At 51.6% G+C, this 18,633-nt stretch overlaps 1 protein-coding gene across 3 annotated transcripts in view; it reads left to right on the top strand.

The window, feature by feature from the left end:
- The first annotated feature begins 137 nt into the window (after positions 1 to 137).
- Positions 138 to 18,633, top strand: part of TMCO4 (transmembrane and coiled-coil domains 4) — a 92,383-nt gene continuing 73,887 nt past the window's right edge. Inside the window, exons 1-3 of one of the 3 annotated variants that reach the window (XR_006888562.1) lie at positions 138 to 398; positions 9,689 to 9,833; positions 14,496 to 14,673. Coding sequence is in view for 2 of the 3 variants with exons in the window: in XM_046660598.1 (XP_046516554.1) it covers positions 14,504 to 14,673 (170 nt within the window). In the remaining variant the exon portion in view is untranslated. The remainder of the gene's footprint in view (positions 399 to 9,688; positions 9,834 to 14,495; positions 14,674 to 18,633) is intronic. The other 2 variants (XM_046660598.1, XM_046660597.1) reach the window with 2 other exon arrangements.

Genomic DNA, 18,633 nt, shown 5'->3' on the forward strand with positions numbered 1-18,633 from the left:
TCGGATATAATTTACTCTTGAAGACCTCCATCCAAGTGGCCGTCGGCCCTCCACTCGCGGCCCGGGCCCTGGGAGCCGCTCCTGCAGACTGGCCCCCGCCAGCGCCCCTCCCGCGCCCTGATCGCGCCGCTCCTGGAGGCCCTGTACCCACAAACCGGCTTTCGCGCCGGGCGGGCCGTCACTTCCTGATGCCGGCTCCCTGTCGCGGGCTGGCGGCCGGGCGAGCCGGGTCGGGACACGCAGCTCGCAGCGCAGCCCGGAAGGCCCCGCTCCGCACGCACGTCCGCCGGTGGCCGGGCCGGGGCCTCGGGGCGGCTGCGCGGGCGGCGGGCGGCCGGAGGGAGGGAGGGGCCGAGCCTTCGCCGCCACCGCCGCCGCCACCGCCGCTCCGCCTGCAGGTAAGGGACCGCGTCCCGCCGGCCACTCCCCGCGCCCGCCACCGGCCCCACGCGGGGGCTCCCGGCGCCCGGCCCCGCCGCCCTGGGACCCCCGCCCTCCGGCCGTGGTGGGCGCCAGGCCCTCCCCTGGCCAAGGCTGCCCGGTTGTTGCTTGTTTTCTTTCTGAGCCGGAAGTGCCCTCGGAAACCACGTAGGGCCGCCCATGGGGAAACTGAGGCCCGGCGGAGTGCTCAGGCGTCCCCTCCTCCCGGCTCGGGATCCGCGCCCTTAGAGGTCACCCAGCGCTCCCTTGATAAGTGAGGACGCTGGTCTGGGCCACGGGGAGGGAAAGGGACATGCCCAAGGTCACTTGGGGCCCCGGGGCTTCCCCTTGTCCCATGGGGCCCCTCTCGTGCCCCCTTGCCCCCTCTCTCCTCGCCCCTCCAGCCCTCTGAGCTCACAGCAGAAGCTCAAACTGAGACTTCCAAGGGGGCTGGGAATTCCCTGTGGGCCCCCAAAGTTACAGGCTGGCCCTGCGTCTCAGCTCGCCACCTGTTGTTACAGGAGGGAAGAAAAATTACTACTAACTTTGGAATGGGTTTTACAGCTGGGTAAACTGAGGCTCAGAGAGATGAGGGGATTTCCCCAAGACCAGGAAGCTTGTGTGGGGAGCTGGGCCTTCTGGGCTGGCGGGCTGCCTGTCCAGACCTGGTTTGCCTGCAGTCACGGGGCGACAGGGGTGCCGGCCTCAAGAAGGCATAAGAACCTGGGTTACCCGACTCCAGACCCAACCCGGTGCCTAGCACGTAGTAGGCCTTGACAGCGTCCTTTTTCTGCCCTGCCCTGGGGTCGCACAGGAAGTTGGGAGCACAGCCCAGCTGGGGTCCTAGCCCGGAGACTTCAGCCAGACGCAGGGGAGGAGTCGACAGTCTTGTTCTCTTTTCCCTAACTCAGTGTTCATTTCACTGCAGAAAACATGAAACCCCTTTAAGCTTTGGGGGTGGCCATTCATTCATTCAACAAATAGTTATTGAGCACCTATTGTGTGCCAGTGTGTGCACTGTTTAGGCACTGAGGGTACAGCAGTGAACAAGATAAGTACTGCCCTCAGGGTGAGGGGTACACTCTAGAGAGTGGAATTAAACGCTGCCCTTACGTCTGAGAGGGGAAGGGCTGGGTGGGGGGAGAGACCATTGGAACCTCCCAAGCGTGAAGGATGTGAAGAGGGCAGAGACACGGAACCTCACAGTCCCAAGCCTTCGAAGCCTTCAGCCCTCGTGGGCCTTGTTCCAGATGTTCTGCCACCCTGAGTGTCCCCCCCAGCTCCCCAGGGATTTGAGGCAGAGGGGCTAGGTGGGTAGAGAGTGGTCCAAAAGAAGCCCTTAAAGGAACCTCGGAGCCTGGAAACCTGGCGCTGCCACTTCCTCACTGTGTGATTTTGGGTATGTCACTTCACCTCTCTGGGCCTGTGTTCTTATCATGCAGTGGGGGTCATAATACTTCATAGCTTTGATGATACTGTGTCAAAGAGCTTCATAAATGGTAAAGCGTGATCCAGAGTGTGGCCTGTGTCAGAGGCCTTGCCCAGTCAGGCATAAGCAAGGGTGTATTTATTTAGAGCGTATTTATTGTGAGGCTCCAGTGACCCTGTTGATAACCTGTTACTGCTCTCAGTAAAGACATGTACGAGGCGGAGGTGGGTGGCTGAGTTCCAGGTGAGGAGGCTGAGGTCCCTGCCCATGGACCTCTCGTCATGGTTGTGACGTGAATGCTCGTGGCATGGTCAGCATCTCCGCTTTACCACCCTTCTAGTCACATGCCCAGCAGACAGATGTGGGCTCAGGTCCTAGCCTGCGCCTTCCTGACTGAGTCATCTGGGATAAGCTACGTGACCTCTCTGGGCCTGTTTTCTCCTCTGTAAAATACCTGTCTCCGAGATTGTCGTAAGGATGACAGGAGCTGAAGCCACCAAGGGCCCCATGCCACGCCCGCCACTCCAGGAGCCTTTTTACGTTTTAGGCCTAGGGCCCAGGAGCGGTTGGATGGGCACAGTTGACTGAGCAGGTTGCCATGCTTCAGCACGGGAACCTCATCACGGTCGGAGCCTGGAGAATTTCTCAGGAGCCTGGAACCACCTCTCCCTGCATCGCTACCACCAGGCTGCAGTGGCTGGAAGGGCCACCTGGACCCACATGTGTGGGAGCTGGGAAATGTCATTAGATGGTTTATCATCATGTCCTTATGGCTTGAACACCGCTTTGTAAATACTGCAGCATGTTATAAACTGGGGCTAGCGCGGAGATGGGGCCTTGCTGCCTTGAGTGTGTTGCAGAGGGCAGAAGAGTGCTGGAGGGGGATCCAGTCTGCTCTCCACTTGTCAGCCAGACTGATCCGATTGTACCACCCTCTGCTTAAAAGCCTGCTGTGGCTTCACATTTTCTCAGGGTAAAGAACGAAAATCTTAACTTGGACCATAAGGCCTTGCACAGCCTGGGCCCACCCACGCCTGGCCTACTCCTCCAGCTGCATCTCAGACCACTTTATCAATAGCCCTCTGTGCTCGAGGCACACTGCTCCCTCCCTCCTCGGGGCCTTTGCACGTGCTCTTCTAGACCGATCCTCCTCCCTTATCTCCCTTTTCCAAGATTAACACCCCCTCATGCTTCAGATCTGAGCCCGACCTAGGCTTGCATTCCAAGTACCCCGGGCCACCAGACATCCCAAGGTATGTGGGAGGTTTAGCTCAGGGTGACATTAGGTGCTCATCGCTGGGATTAATTTCCGCCTCTACCCTGTACACCACCCCGACTGCCTGTACAACTGTCATCCCCCTTGACTTCCAGGACTGGTCTGCATTTGCTTAGAGATGCTCAGTAATGAGTTCCACCGTTGGGAGTCGCTCTTGAGCAAACATGGGACCTCGCTTTATATAAAACTATAATGCCCTTCATCAAAAAAAATATGCTGAAGTCATTTCTTAGTTGTGGGGGTAGGTGTTCATTCATTCATTCTTTCACCTACTCTGCCAGGCACTGTTCTAGATTAGAGAATATGACACAAAAGCCACTGCCCGCGTGGAGCTTTCACCACAAACAAATAAACCTGTAACCCATTGTCAGGTGGTGGCCAATTCGATAAAGAAAAGACACCCAGGGGCTGGTGGGAGCGGGGGGTGGTGGCGCCTGCTGTTTTCGACCTAAATGAGGAACTGAGGGAACTCTGCTGGGCAGGCAGGGGAAGCGCTGATGTCCTGAGCATCGTCCACTCCCCCACTGACCCTCCTAGTCGGGGAGACAGGTGCACAGCAACCAGCCCTTATTCCTGAAAGGATGCGGGGCAGCCCAGACGAAGCGTGGGGGGCTTCAGAGGTGGCAGGTGTCACTCTAGCTGGACAGATCCAGGAAAGCTCATGGGAGTCCCTGAGCCCCTGTAGAAAAGTGGAGAAGAACTTGGGTTTGAAGTCACACAGGCCTGGGGGGTACGTCCTCGTACTGCCATTGGCCGGCTGTGCGGCCTTCACCTCTGCAAGCCTCGATTTTCTCATCTGTCAGATGGGGACAGTGGGTCTCTTCCTCATAAGGTTGTCATGAGGCTGAAATGGGAAATCTTCACTGATGGTGCTAGTCAACTGTCCCTTTGAAAAAGGGCACCGTCAGAGCGTGAGGACCCACGCTGAGAAAAAACAGCGTGAGCCGAGGCCCGAGGTGGGAAACCCAGCGTGGGCTGGAAGGAGCGGAGGGTTCATTTTGGCTGAGGATTGGCTGGAAGAAGGGGAGCGAAGGAAAATGGATAGAAAGGCAGGTTAGGCGCATCCCAGAGGTGCTTGGGGCTGACTGAAAAGTGGAGTGTTAGCCCGTGGGCAGATGGCAGCTGGTAAGATTCTTCTAATTTGGTGGTTTTCAAATTGCGTTTGTAATCTTTTTGGCCACCTCAGGGTATAAACTAGACCAAAGAGAAGCAGTGCACACCATAGTTAAGATGGCTGCCTTTGGGCTAAGACCCAGGCACCTGTTTAAATCCCACGTCGCTTGTCCAGTGACCTTGACCTTCGCTTCTCAGGGCTTCTCTGTCTCCATCTGTAAAATGGAGCTAATAGCACCTACCTTGTAGGCTTCTTGGGAGGAAACGAGATGATGCGTGGAAAGAGGTGGCACATGGCTAACATTTGCCAAGCATTTACTGTTATGATTTTTTTAATTTAAAAAATTTGAATTGTGGGGCCAGCCCAGTGGCATAGTGGTTAAGTTCATGTGCTCAGCTTCAGCGACCTGGGGTTCACAGATTCGGATCCCACACGCAGACCTACGCACCACTCGTCAAGCCATGCTGCGGTGGCATCCCACATATAAAGTAGAGGAAAATTGCCATGGATGTTAGCTCAGGGGCAATCTTCCTCACCAAAAAAAAAAAAATTATTGTGATAAAATACATAAAATTTACCATCTTAACCATCGTTAAGTGTACAGTTCAAAAGTGTTAGGTATATTCACATTCTTGTGCAACCAATCTCCAGACCTTTTCAATCTGCAAAGCTGAAACCCCATACCCTTTAAATACATGCTCCCTATTCCCCCTCCCTCCAGCCCCTGGTAACCACCATCCTACTTTCTGTCTCTGTGGTTTTGACTACTCTAAATACCTCATATAAATGGAATCATACAGTATTTGTCTTTTTGTGACTGGCTGGTTTCACTTAGTATGTCCTCAAGGTTCATCCATGTTGTAATGCATCAGAATGTCCTTCCTTTTTAAGGCTGAGTAATATTCCCTTGCCTGTATAGACCACATTTTGTTGATCTGTTCGTTCATGGATGGACACCTGGGTTGCTTCCACCTTTGAGCTATTGTGAATAATACTGCTATGATCGTGGGTGTACAAATATCTTTGTGAGACCCTGCTTTCGATTCTTTGTGTTTACCCAGAAGTAGTATGGTGGATCATTCTGTTATAATTTGAAGCTGGGGCATTAAGGGCTTCCCGCTGTGTCTCCTCTTGCCCACCAGAGGAAGAGAGGGCCCTAGGGTCCTGTGGAGCAGTTTGAGAACCAGTGGATCAAATGAACCATGGCCGTCTTTGCCGTTTCCCCCGCTTCCTTCCCAGGCGGATTTGCCTCTTGAATTTCTTTTTCCTAAAGATTGGCACCTGAGCTAACCACTGTTGCAAATCTTCTTTTTTTTTCCTGCTACTTTTTTCTCCCCAAATCCCCCCAGTACATAGCTGCATATTTCACTTGTGGGTCCCTCTAGTTGTGGCATGTGGGACGCCACCTCAGCATGGCCTGATGAGCGGTGCCATGTCTGCGCACAGGATCTCAACTGGTGAAACCCTGGGCCGCCAAAGCGGAGCGCATGAACTTAACCACTCGGCCACCAAGCCGGCCCCTTGAATTATTTTTTAATCATCCCACATGGAAAACACCATTCATTCAACCAATGTTTTTAAGTGCCTACTAGACTTCCACGTGGACAGAGGGAGACAGACAATAAGCAATCAGTACAAACAAGTAAGTGATACAGTATGTCTCACAGCGACGTGCTCTGGACCAAACAGAGGAGCCAGGTGAAGGGATTGGGATGAGAGGCTGGGGGCAGGGTGGCTTCACTGAGCTGTGAGATTTGAGCCAAGACAAGAAGGAGGTGAGGGAGTTGGCCGTGTGGTTATCTGGGGGAAGAGCATTCCAGCAGAGGGAACAGCCAATGTAAAGGCCTTGAGGGGGGAGCATGCGTGGTGGGGTCCAGGAGCAGCAAGGAAGATGGTGTGTCTGGAGCAGAATGAGCAAAGGGGAGAGGGGGAGGGCAGATTGCATATGGCCCAGTCGGCATTGTAAGGACCGTAACAGCGTGTGACCAGGGAGTCGGAGGTTTGGAGCAGAGGAGGGACACGATCTGGCTTCAGTTTGGGATGGAGCTCTTTGGATGCTGTGTGGTTGACAGCGAGGGGCGAGGGCAGAAAGACGCAGGAGTCTGGTGAGGAGGCTGCCGTTGGGTTGCACCTGCGAGGTGACAGCAGCTTGGACCAGGTGCGAGTAGGGGAGGAATGGAGCAACCATAAATGTGGACAAAAATGTCCCAGAGCCTGGGTATCCCCACCCCCAATGCCAGGCTCTCAACCCACCGCACCCCGCCCTCCTCCGGGCTACTGAAGTGAGGTTGGAATGGGAACTTTCCCTCCAAGCCAGCATCCCTTTTTCCTTCTGGTCTGTCGTGGGATTGTCCAAAACCCTCCGGGTTCTTCTCTGTTGACACTGTTGCCATGGAGACCTCCTGAGATGCTGCATTTACCACTGGCTTCCAATTTAACTTCCAGGTAGAGGTGTAGAATGGATGGGTTTCTCCTGAAATGCTGGAGAGGGGCAGTGAACTGGGCCTGCCTGGAACCCTCTCTTCTAGGACCATCTGAAGATGTCTTCTTATGTGCGTGTGTTTTAACTTTGAACTACAATCTTCAGAGTTTCCGGGCTAAGAACAGGGCTGTAGCTCTGTTTGTTGTGAAGGATTTCTTCAGCCGGATGCTCTTCCTTCTCCTTCGCTCCGGAGCAGTTAGTCCTCAGCCTTCCCGTGACACCGTAGCCGTCTCTCTAGTAATGCTCATTTTACTGTACTGCGCTCATGTAGAAATTCAGCTGTGAGCAGTTAACTCAGAAAAAGAGGAAGAGAAAGGGAAAGAGAACACAGTCCACCACGCACTCGCGTGCGCAGCAAATTTGACCTTGGTCTTCGCTGACTGCTCCAAGTGAAAAAAAGGCCACAGCTGCCTGGCATGTAAGAAAAAAGTCCACTGTTGCATGTGACCTTCTAAAGGCCCAGGTCATGGAGTTTTAAGGGTGATTTAAAGGATTTTCAAGGATGGTATTGACCCGATTAGATTTTCTCCTCGGTGCTGACCCTGAAATTTTTCATCTCCCCAAGAAGAAGTCCCACTGTGTGTTTATGGCCTTAGTCAGCAATATTGACCAAGCACCTACTGAGTGTGCTTGTAGAACTGAGAACAGATGTTTGTGGAATGCCCGTCTGCCCCTAGTACTGACACAAATAACTCAGCCAGTGTTTTCTTTGGTGACAGATAATGTGATCGGTTAGACGAAAATCATAATTGCAGAGCATCAAAATGAAGTCCCACCCAGAGTGACTCCTGTTCATCCCAGATCTGGGCTTTGCGGTCTGGCCACGGGCAAGTGTTTGCGCTAGTTGTTCTCACTGTGTACACGTTGTTGCCCTGAGAGTCGGGGCTCTCCTGGGTCGAGTGTGGACCTTTCTCCGAGTTCCTTGGTGTGTTCACAGCCCCTGTGCAGGGACAAGACCCCTAGGAGACCCCTGGGAGTGGGAGGCTACTCGGTCCGTCAGTGACCTCCTGAGCCCAGGGTGCTGCTGGACCAGCTCTGTGCACATTAGGTGCCCCAGGGCACAGAGATACCCGGCCCTGACCGGCAGGGTCTTTTTCTCGCTGCACGAATCTGGTACTCTTGGAATGAGTCTAGCTTCTCAGACACGCTTGAGAATCTCAGTTCAACTTTAGACTGGATCCTAATCCTTCATCAGACCAAGGGGTAGAGGCCCCTGAGGAGTGGTATACACAGCTCAGGTGGCACATGCCCCCCGCCCCACAGTTGCCACCACACTTCCTCAGCTGGCGTAGTTTGGGGCCCAGCCCGTCCGACTGGACAATCCATAGAGTTGGAACCGTGGACTCCTCCATCCCGCCATGATGGCTAGCTGAGAATTGTCTGTCACACCACCCCTTGTCCATTTTGTTGATTACAAGTCCCGTTGGTCAAAGGAATGAGACTTAACTGTGACCTCAGCCCCACTGGCTTGGCTGGGCCCTATGGGGCCAGGGTTTTCTGCGACAAAGCACTCCTCTGCTGGGTATCAAGAGCAGAACTGGTTTTTATTAAAAAAATTTTTTTCATTATAAAAGCCCCAATAAGCTCATGACAGAAAATGCTAAAGTTTCAGAAAAATAGAAGAACAAAAACCAATTGCTTCTAGTCCCGCAGCCCCACCACCGAAAGACAATGATCACTGACATTTTGATGTATTTCCTGGTGATCTTTTTGCTCTGTGAAACATTTTCTTAGGACATAACAAGTTGTAGTGTGTTTCCAGTGCTATGCTGTTACCCACCTTTCTGGAAAATAAAACCCCTCATTTGTGGCACTTGCCAATTTCTGTGGTATTCAGACTCCCACTGGGGCCAATTGCAGGCTCTCGGCGTCACTGAACACAGAGTTGGGAAGAGATGCCGCTATGAGCCAGCATCAGCATACCGTATTATAATTTAAAATCGTGTCTGTTTTTCCTGATCTTAAAATCAGTACATAGTCATTATTGAAAATTAATACAACATAAACATATAATGAAAAAAATTAAAATCATCCCAGAATCCACCCTCACCCCACCCTCCGCTTAGAGACAGCCACTGTCACCATCCTCCTTAAAGTCCTAATGGTCCCCTCTCTACAGACAGAGACATTAACAAAATAACCCTCTTCAGAGTTCAAAAGCAATACGTATTTATGGCAGAAAATTGGGGAAATCTAGAAAAGTCTCTGGTATTACACCTTTCAGAGAGAATTTTGGAGGCCCTTCTTGTAGCCATTTTTCTTCTCTGCAGCTTTTGGCCATGGCTGGACTATGGCATGAGTCTCCGAGTTTGTAGGCAGATTCTATGCGTGTTCTCATGCCCCGTAGGAAGGTGACATCCAGGGGAAGGGCATTATCACTGATAATTTATTTAAAACCCCACGCAGGCTTCAAGAAGCAGAAAATATTGTAGTTCCTTGGCGTGGAAAATGGCCATTAGGATGACGCTCAGATTATTTGCAGTTTGGGGGGACCCTGGGTTTGGGGCTCTGTATAGCCCTGGGTAAGTCCAGACACGTGGCCCTGGTTCCATCTCCCTTCCTCATCTGGTGCTCGATGGGACTGTAAGAATAGGAGTGCCTTTAGGGAGAGGAAGAACCAGGAGCATCCAGCTCTTGCTTAAGCCTAAAAACTAGTTCTCTCATTCGTTCACGTAACAGGCATTTCTGAGCATTCTGTGGCAGTACGTGGTTGGGCACCAGGAGATAGGAATGGAGGACATCCGGGGCCTGCCCTCCACTGCCAGGCTCAGCAAGGAGCTGGCGCAGCAGCCACAGCTCCGGGCACGCGGAGTTGGCACAGACAGTCCACACCAAGAGCCAGGGCCGTGCTGGGTGCGTGGCAGCTGCCTGCCGCCTGCTGAGAAGGTGCAGGTGGAGGAGGCGGTGGGACAGAAGCCCCCTGAGCCTCGGCTAGCTAACCGGCTAACCGATCCGTCTCTTCCGCAGACCTCCAGATCCCACACCGGATGGACCCACAGGCTGGTTTTTCCAGTTTGCTCCCCAGGGCAATTTGCATATTTCTCAAGAAGCTGAACGGCCTGTTTTCAGACTTAGAGAGAGGGCAGGCCCACAGCTGTTTCTTGAAATCTGGGTAAGTATTATTTCTGGGTTCTTTTTCTTCAGAACCCTCGTCATTGTTTAAAATTGTCCTATTTCAAATATGAGTTGATATGGTGTCCGTCTCCCTTCACTGGACCATATCTCCGTGATGGAGGGTCGTTGTCTGTCTAGTCACTGCCGTGTCCCCAGCCTGTAGGACGGCGTGTACATAGGTGCCAATACGTGTTTATTAACTAACTGGTTAATTTAAGGTGAGGTGAATATTTCTTTTTAATTTACTTAGACCTTAAGAAAAAGTCTTTAAGATTCTGTAGAGACATCCCGCTGCTTTTTTTTTTAACTTTTTATTTTAAAGTAATTGTAGATTTACAGGCCATTGCAAAATAGTACCAAAAGCGTGGTCGTTGCCTTTGCAATGAAGTCTGACTCCTGAGCTGGAGGAACTTAGTCCTGCCCCTGGCGTGCCCCGGGCAGCTTCCCCTCCACCCTCCCTCCTTCCCTCCCACCCCTCCACGCCTGCCCTTGTCCAAGCCCTGGCTACACTGAGCACCTTCTTGGTTCTTCAAAAGCATCGTCTCTCTTCTCCCTCGGTCTTGACACAGGCTGTCTCCTCTGCCCAGGACACGCTCTTCCTGCTCACTCACCTCTGTCTGATGTCGCCTTCTCCAGGAAGCCCATTCTGGGTTCCAGCCCCCTCCTTGTATCCTTCTATGTGCGTTTCCCGAGTCACAGCATTTATCCTGCTGGGCTGTCCTGGTCTGTTTGCTTGTCTGTCTCTACCGCTGTCTTGATTCTTCTGCTGGAATAGCCTGTCCCATCTGTGCGCGGGGCTGTCACCCTTACTTCCTGCAGGCGTCCGCTGGAGTGGCACCTGTCACCTGCATGCTGTAGTCACCCTCCTACCCCATCACCTCGCATCCCCTCACCTGATTGTTCTTCCCGATGAGCACTTCCTGACCAAAGGTTTACCTATTTATTTAGTGGACTGTGAAGGGCATGGATCCTGCAACCCGACCGCCTGAGGGCGAATCTTGGTGCCACCACTTACCAGCTATGTCATATTGGACTAGTTGCTTAAGTTATTATTATTATCATTTTATACCATCATATTATCCCACCAAAATGTAAGCCCCTCGAGGACAGGGAATTTGCCAGTTTTTCCCCCTGAGCTTCCCCAAGACCCAGAATAGGGCACCACACATCACGTACCCATCTTCATTCATCCAGCAAGTAGTTACTGAATGCCGACAATATTCCAGGATGCTCGGAAAGCGAGGGGTACCAGGGCCCTGCCTCGAGAAGCTTATATCCTATTAGTATACAGAAGTAAACAGATAACTTAAAGATATATCATTTAAGATAAGAATAAGTATTATAAAAATAGAACAGGCTGCTGGGATAGAGGGGTAGAAGTACTTTAGCCTGGGGGGGGGAGCGCAATCAGGGAAGGCCTCTTAGAGGAGGTGACATTCAGGCTGGGGCCAGAACAACGGGAAGGTCAAGGGAAGAGTGTCCCAGGCAGGGAAATGGCAGGTGCAAAGGCCCAGAGGAGGGCCCAGCTTGTGCATTTGAAAGCAGAAAGCCAGCCACTGTGGCTGTAGCGTGGTGAACAAGTTGGGCCTGGGGGCACGAGATGGAGCTTAGAGGCCAGCAGGAGTCGCATCACAGGGCCCTATAGGCCATTGTAAGAGGATTGATACTCATCCTGGAAAGCCTTCGGAGGGTAGTAAGCAGGCAAGTGATGTGACTGGTATATATGATGAAAAGGCCACTCTGGCTGCTGTGTAGAGAATGGATTATAGGGCATCAAGAGTGTATTTTGTTGAATGAATGAATGAATTTGGCCTGAACTGAGCTTTTCGTGTGCTAAGCACATCGCTCTCCCCCGTGGTAGAGGCAGGCTGTTTCTTCTTGAACTAAGAACTAACGTGGGGCTTCCCAGATACCAGCCCAATGAAGTACCGTCTTGGGCGCCTCTGGGTAATAGGTGCAGTTGCCACAGCCTCGAAATGGCATATGGAGTTGACTAAACGTAGTGGAAATTGCTAAACCTGCTGACATCATGGCTGGGTGCTGCACCTGGTGCTGTCCTCGGTTCGTGGCTTGTTGCTGTCCGTTTTGTCCACCACTGTGGTCTGGGCTGATACTCTGAGCCAGAGAAATCTGCTACAAATCTCAAACTTGGGTTCCTGGACCAACCGTTGGAGGCCAGTCTTGCTGGGTGATGTTGGTCAAGATCTTAACCTCTCTGGGCCTCAATTTCTCCATCTGAAACAGGCTAAGGAGGATCCCTGTGCTAACATAGAGGAAAAAGCATGGGATTTGGAGCCAAAACTCTGGTTTGTGTAAAGTGCTGTGTAACTTTGAGAAAATCACTTGGCCTCTCTGAGCCTGTTCCTAAGTTATAGGAGGGAATCATGGTGGCTCACATCCTGCTTAACGTTACTTGGTAGTTGTGAGAATTAGATGGATTGGAAAGTGCTTTGTGAACTGTTATGAGCTATACAGGTGTTGTTTTTTTACTTTTAACTACCCCAGGGTTATTTTGAAAAGATGCTGAAACGTTAGCTCTGGACAGACTTTTAAATAACTCCTCCCTAGAAATAATATTTTGAGAACAAAAATTTTTGTTCCTCAGCTGAATGAGAACAAATTTATGGACCAAAATCAGTGCAGAGTGTGGGCATTGGACTAGAAACCTCCGGATGATATGACGAATGTTTAAAACGAGGTGGCCAAGAGCTCCGGCTTCGGGCTCTGCTCTGCCTTTCACTGGCTGTGTGACCCGGGCCCAGTTGCTTCTCCTCTGAGCCTGTTTCCTCCTTTGCAAACTGGACATGGAAACCCCTGGCTCACGGAGTTGGCTGAGACCGTGCATGTTAACACTGCAGCCCCAGGGCCTGGCTCTCAGCCACGGCTCCGTAAGGCTGGCTCGTACTGTTATTGATAACCGGCACTGTGCTGAGCGTTTCATTTCTTTGTTTGTTATTTTATGCATTATTTCTTTAAGAAGCATTTATGTTGCATGAGCCCTGCTCCAGGCGCTATTCTAAGTGCTTTGAAAATACTAACCCGCGTGGCTCTTTGCGGCTAACACAGCTCTTGCAGGCAGATACTGTTAGAGTCCCATTTGCAGGGGAAGGAATCTAAGTACAGAGAGGTCGTGTTGCCCAAGGCGCCGTATTTATTAGACGGAGGTGTTTGGATTCCCACCTAGGTCTCTCTGGTCCGGAGCCTGCATTCGCATCCCTAATGCCCTGTGGTCAAGGCTGCTGCCCTTCTGGGTACCTGCTCCCAGAGCCCTTCCCGCCCCTCGGATGCCTGGCTTGGCGTGGTTTGTCCCGTCCCCTCCCTTCCCCACTTCCCCTCCTGCCCCGGGAAGGAAGGAAAGAACAAAGTGAGGGGGAGAGGGAGGGGAAGGCCACCTCCCTCCCTGCCTCCCTCCTTCTCTCTTTCCTTCCTTTCATTGCAGTACAACATACATAGAGTGCACAAGTCTTAAGTATACAGCTCAGTGAATTTTTACATATATTTATACCCATGTAGTCACTACCGGGTCAAGATACAGAACGTTTCCACCCCCCGAAGGCTCCCTATGCCCCTTCTGAGCCAATATGCACTCCCTCCCACGGGCAACCTCTCTGCTAACTTCTGTCACTTTAGATTGGTTTGACCCATTCTTCAGGTTCATATGAACAAATCTTACAGTATGTGCTCTCTCGTGAGTGGCTGTCTGCTCATCATTCTATCTTTGAGATTCACTCATGCTGTTGTGGTTAGCTGGACTTTGTTCTGTTTCATTGCCCGGTAATATTCCACGGTATGGATATGACTCAGTTTATCCATTCTGCTGTGGGTGCTCGTGTGGGTCGTTTCCAGTTTGGGACTATGATGAACAAAGCTTCTACAAATGTGCATGTACATGCTTTTTGGTGGCCATACGCCCTCATATCTCAGGAGTGAAATTGCTGGGGCATAGAGAAGAGGTATGTTTAGCTTTAGCGGAGAATGTCAAACCACTTTCCAAATGTTTGTACCAATTCACACTCCCGCCAGCAGTGTGTGAAAGTCCTCTTTGCTCCTTGTTCTCGTCAGCACTTGGTATTGTCGGTCTTTTTAGTTTTAGCCATTCTGATAGGTGGATGGCACTATCTCATTGGGGTTTTAATTTCCGTTTCTCTGATGACTAATTTACGCTCCCACCGGTAGTGAATGGAGGTTCTCCTTGTCCCTTATCCTCATCAACTCTTGGTATTGTCAGTCTTTTAACTTTAGCCCTTCTGTTGGGTGGGTAGCAGTGTCTCATTGGGGTTGTAATTTCTATTTCTCTGATGGCTAATGATGTTGAACACCTTTGCACATGCTCATTGACCATTGGATATCTTTTATGAAGTACCTGTTCAAGTCTTTTGCCGTTTTTTAATTTGCTTCATTTCTTTTGCTTGATGACTTATAGCTAAGAGTTGTTTATACTCTATGGATACAAATCCCTTGTTGACATACATATTGAAAATATCTGCCCCCAGTCCTAGGTGTGTGCTTTCACTCTATTAAAGGTGATGTATAGAAGCTCTTCATGTTAATGAAGGCTAATTTGTGAAGCTTTGCTTTCGTGATTGGTAACGTCCGTGTGCTATTTAAGTAACCTTTGCCTGTGCCCTGGATGCATTTATCACCGGCATTTTTCCTGCAGGGCTGGACATGGCCTCATGGGGCAGATCGCGCTGCAGGCTGCCTCAGGGGGCCGAGCCAGCTGTGGAGGGGGAGCCACATCTGCCCACGGGCCGGGACCTGACCGAGGCCAACCGCTTCACCTATGCCGCCCTGGGTGGCGTCTCTCTGTCCCAGCTGTTTCCAGAACCTGAGCAAAGGTGAGTGCTTTTTTCTCGGGGGGAAGGCCGTGCTTCTTCAGGGAGGCGATTCCTGACAGCCCAGCAGCCTGCCGGGTGCTAATGGCGACTCCAAAGGAGAGAAAGTCAGTGTCCCTGCCTTTAAGGAGCACACGACCCGGTAATAGGATGGGAACCCTCGTTCAGCGTGGCATATGAACGACATCCCTCCTTTATACCCGCACCAAGCACTTTCTGAGCACCTGCTGTCGTCCAGGCCCCATCTGAAGTCCATGGAAGCTACACGTGAACGAGATGAGCAAGGCAGACGCCGTCCCTGCCCTCAGGCAGGACACAGACTAACAGGAGGATGAGATATTTAGGCATTCATGCAACATGCCTTCGTTGAGCACCCACTGTGTGCTGGGTCTGGGCCTTGTGGAGAAAACAAAACAAGCCCTGGCTCCTGCCCTCCTGGTACTTACAATCTAGGGAGCACCCAGAGGACTGATTTTAGTAGTGGGCAGATGGGGTCAGTGCCATGACGGGTATCGTGGGAGCAAAGGAGTGACGGGTTTAGTGACGGCATTAACATCCGCCATTGCCGATGTCTAGCATGTGCGTGTCAGGAGTTCATTTGGAGTCCGAATAGCAGGGTTTTTGAGGGCTTGGCCTTCAAGGATTCTGTGGGGAGAGAGTTTAGAGGCAGGAAGAGGCCACTTAGGAGGCTGACGAAGTCGTCCAGGGAACGCAGGACAGTGACCGACAGGTGGAGCGGGCACAGGGGAGACTGACTTTCCTGGGGGAGAAGGGAGTCCCTGTGGGGACAGGCTGGATGTGGTGGGCAGGGCAGAGGGGGGAGCTGACTTTGCCCCGAAAGATCCAGGCGGGGAGGGGGGCCTGAGAGCGCAGAGATATTGTTACTGAGATGGGGAGAAACAGGTTGGGGCAGGAGATGACAAGTTTTTGCAGCTGCAATGTTTTCAAGGCTCCCTGGGGTCCCCCATGAGTAAACTTGCCCGTGACTTGGGTCCTAGCTGGGTTATTTTGTTTGTTTTGGTTTTTGTCTTTGTTCTTCCCACTGGACCAAACACTTGAGCTTACTCCTCTCCTCGGGGGTCCCCCCCGGAAGCCTCCCTGACTCTCCGCACCCGCAGCCCAGGGTGTTTCTGCACCTGTGTGCCCATTGCACTCCGCTGGGACTCTGCCCACATCCGCCCCACCTGCCATTGGGGCTCCTGAGGGCAGGGGTGACCCCGTTCACCTCAGAGTCCCCAGGGCCTTGCACACAGCTTGGCATAGCAAAGACGCTCAGCAAAGCTTCATGAGAAGAAGGGATGGATAAATTCTGGCACAGGAGAAATTCCATGGGCTTTCGACTCTGGGTTCAAATCCTCCCTTTGCCACTTCCCAGCTGCGTATACCCTTAGGCAGCTTATTTAACTTCCCTAAGCATCAGTCTCTTCATCTGTGGAATGGGACTAATGATACCTACCCTCAGGGTGATTCCAAGAATTAAATGAGATAACATAGATAAAGCACACAACACAGTGCCTGGCACATAGTAGGTGCTTAGTAAATGGTAGTGGTTGCTTGCTAACTCTGGGAACTTATTTTATTTGCCTCAGTTTCCTCCTCAAATGGAGACAATACTGGAACTTACCCCTACAGGCAGGGTATTTTGGGCTGCAAATACAGGACACTATACTAAAAGAGATTTAAGCTGCAGGAGATTTGTTTTTCTCACTTAAAAAGAAATCCAAAGGTAGATAGTTCCAGGGTTGGTTCTGTGCCTCAAAAGGCCTTTGGGCTGGCTTCTCTGTAGTTCTCTTGGCCTTCCCCTCCTGGTCACAAAATGGCTGCTGCAGCTCCATGCATCACACCCTCACAAAACAAGGCCTAAGGCAGGGATTCTCTTCAAGTCTTTCATCAGGGAGGAGATCTTCCCTGGAATACCCTAAGAAGGCTTCCCCTTTTGTGTCATTGGCTAGATCCAGTCACATCCCCAAGCCTCACCTGCAAGGGAGGCTGTGAAAAAGTAAAGGCACGTACCATTTTCAACCACCACCATGGGAGGGGGGTTCTGGCCAGGAACAAGGGGCTGGGGAATTACTGCTGCAGAGAAACAGCATCCGTCAGAGAGGGCGGTGTGAGGAGGGAGCGTGTTGATGGCCCCTCAGAGCCTGCAAAGAGCTACTGCCAGACAAATGTTGGATGTTCTCATTATTAATAGTGAAACCACCCACTTTATCTAGAGGTTAGAAAATATTTCATTGGATGTTCTGTTCCCAAGCGAGCCAGCATCCCGTCTCCTGCAAGGGTCGGGCTCTCTCCCTGCTCTGGCCCGAACCTGTGCTGTGTCTGGGAAGCCTCCATCGTTCTAGAAGTTTCCCCTGACTTGACAAACCCCTACCTGATAAGCTGGTACATAGGCCAGGAAAAGCGTTGTGTACTTTGTTCACATAAACCACTATTGATGAACGTGGACTGTGTACCAGGCCTGTGCTGAGCACCCCCGGGGAGGGCCCAGAGAGGAGGCACTTCTTGTCCTGTGGCCCCATCCAGGTATCGTTCCAAGCACACCTGGCTGTCGCTAGCTGGAAGCACTTGCCTTGGGGCGTGTCCTGCCTGAGAGTTTCCGATTAGGTATGCCAACTGTTTCCACGTGGTTGAACTCAGTTTTCTTAGGCACAAAACACACTTTAAAGACGGCCTCATCTTTTTCACAGCCCAGATCCGCTGTTGGTTGCAGTAATCTTTAGAAAACACTCTGTGGCAGGTTTTCTCCACAAGGGACATAAAAGTGAGCCTTTGAAATATTTCTTTCTTATGCATGCTGTCAACATCACATATGTCGTTCCCTACGATTAACTCCACTTGTTAACCATGGAGAAATTAAGGGGGTAGAACAGGGGTGGGCAGACTTTTTCTGGTAAGGGTCGGGTATTCTAGGCTGGCGGGCCCTGTCATCTCTGTCGCAGTCACTCAGCCCTGCCCTTGTAGCCAACAATCAGCCAGAGACAGTCGGTAAGGGAGTGGGCATGACTGTTCCAATGAAACTTAATTTACAAAAATGGGCCACAGGCCAGGCTCGGCCCCTGGAAAGTAGGAGGGACTTTGCACTCGGAGTCAGGAACCCACAGAGTCCACCCCCACCCAGTCTCCACCGAATCCACCCCCTCCCGGCGGGGAGACCTTGATACGGCATTCGATCTGTGCAGCCCGGCGCTCCATCTACGGCGGGCGGTAAGGATGAAAGGGGGTGTTCCAGGCACCTGCCGGGCCAGCGCCGGCCCATGGGGAGTGTAGTCATCTCCAGGGAGGGGCAGGGTCCGCAGGGGTTAAGCGTGGCCTCTGGGGTCAGGGTCTGAGTGTCCTTATCTCTAGAATGGGGATAAAAATAGAACCTCCCTCCCTTGTGGGGTCAACAGACACAGGCCGTGTGTCGGAAGCACTTCACGCAGGGACGGAGGGATGGAGAGTGGCTCTGTGGTTGTCATTTGTTGTCAGTGTTGCTGCTGATTTTCATGCATCTCGACTAGACCCCTAACCGCTTTAGAAGCGATTACCCAGCTGATCTAAAATGCTGTGTTATCTGATAGATTACTGTACTGCCACTTTAGTCATTCATTTGTTCATTGAAAGAAACACGTATCTAGTGCTTTATCTGTGCCAGGTATTTTTCTAAGCACATGACAAATGTTAACTTAGTTATTCCTTTCAACAACCCCATGCAATAGGTCTCATCATTATCACCACTGTTTTTACAGATAAAGCAACTGAGGCACAGAGAGGTTAAGTAACTTGTCCAAGATCACATAACTAGTGGCAGAGCTGGCATTGGAACCAGAGTTTGTGCTCTTTACCCCTCCGTTCTCGTTATGAGATGCTTCTCTCCATCCAAGACTTTCTTCCTGGACGCAGGGCCAGGCCGTGCTGTTGCCCTGAGCCCTTTCTGCATATAAGTTTTCCCCTAAGTCATGTGCAATTCACTTAATCAAC

Source organism: Equus quagga, chromosome 5 (assembly GCF_021613505.1).
Source record: "Equus quagga isolate Etosha38 chromosome 5, UCLA_HA_Equagga_1.0, whole genome shotgun sequence".
NCBI classification, from domain to species: domain Eukaryota; kingdom Metazoa; phylum Chordata; class Mammalia; order Perissodactyla; family Equidae; genus Equus; species Equus quagga.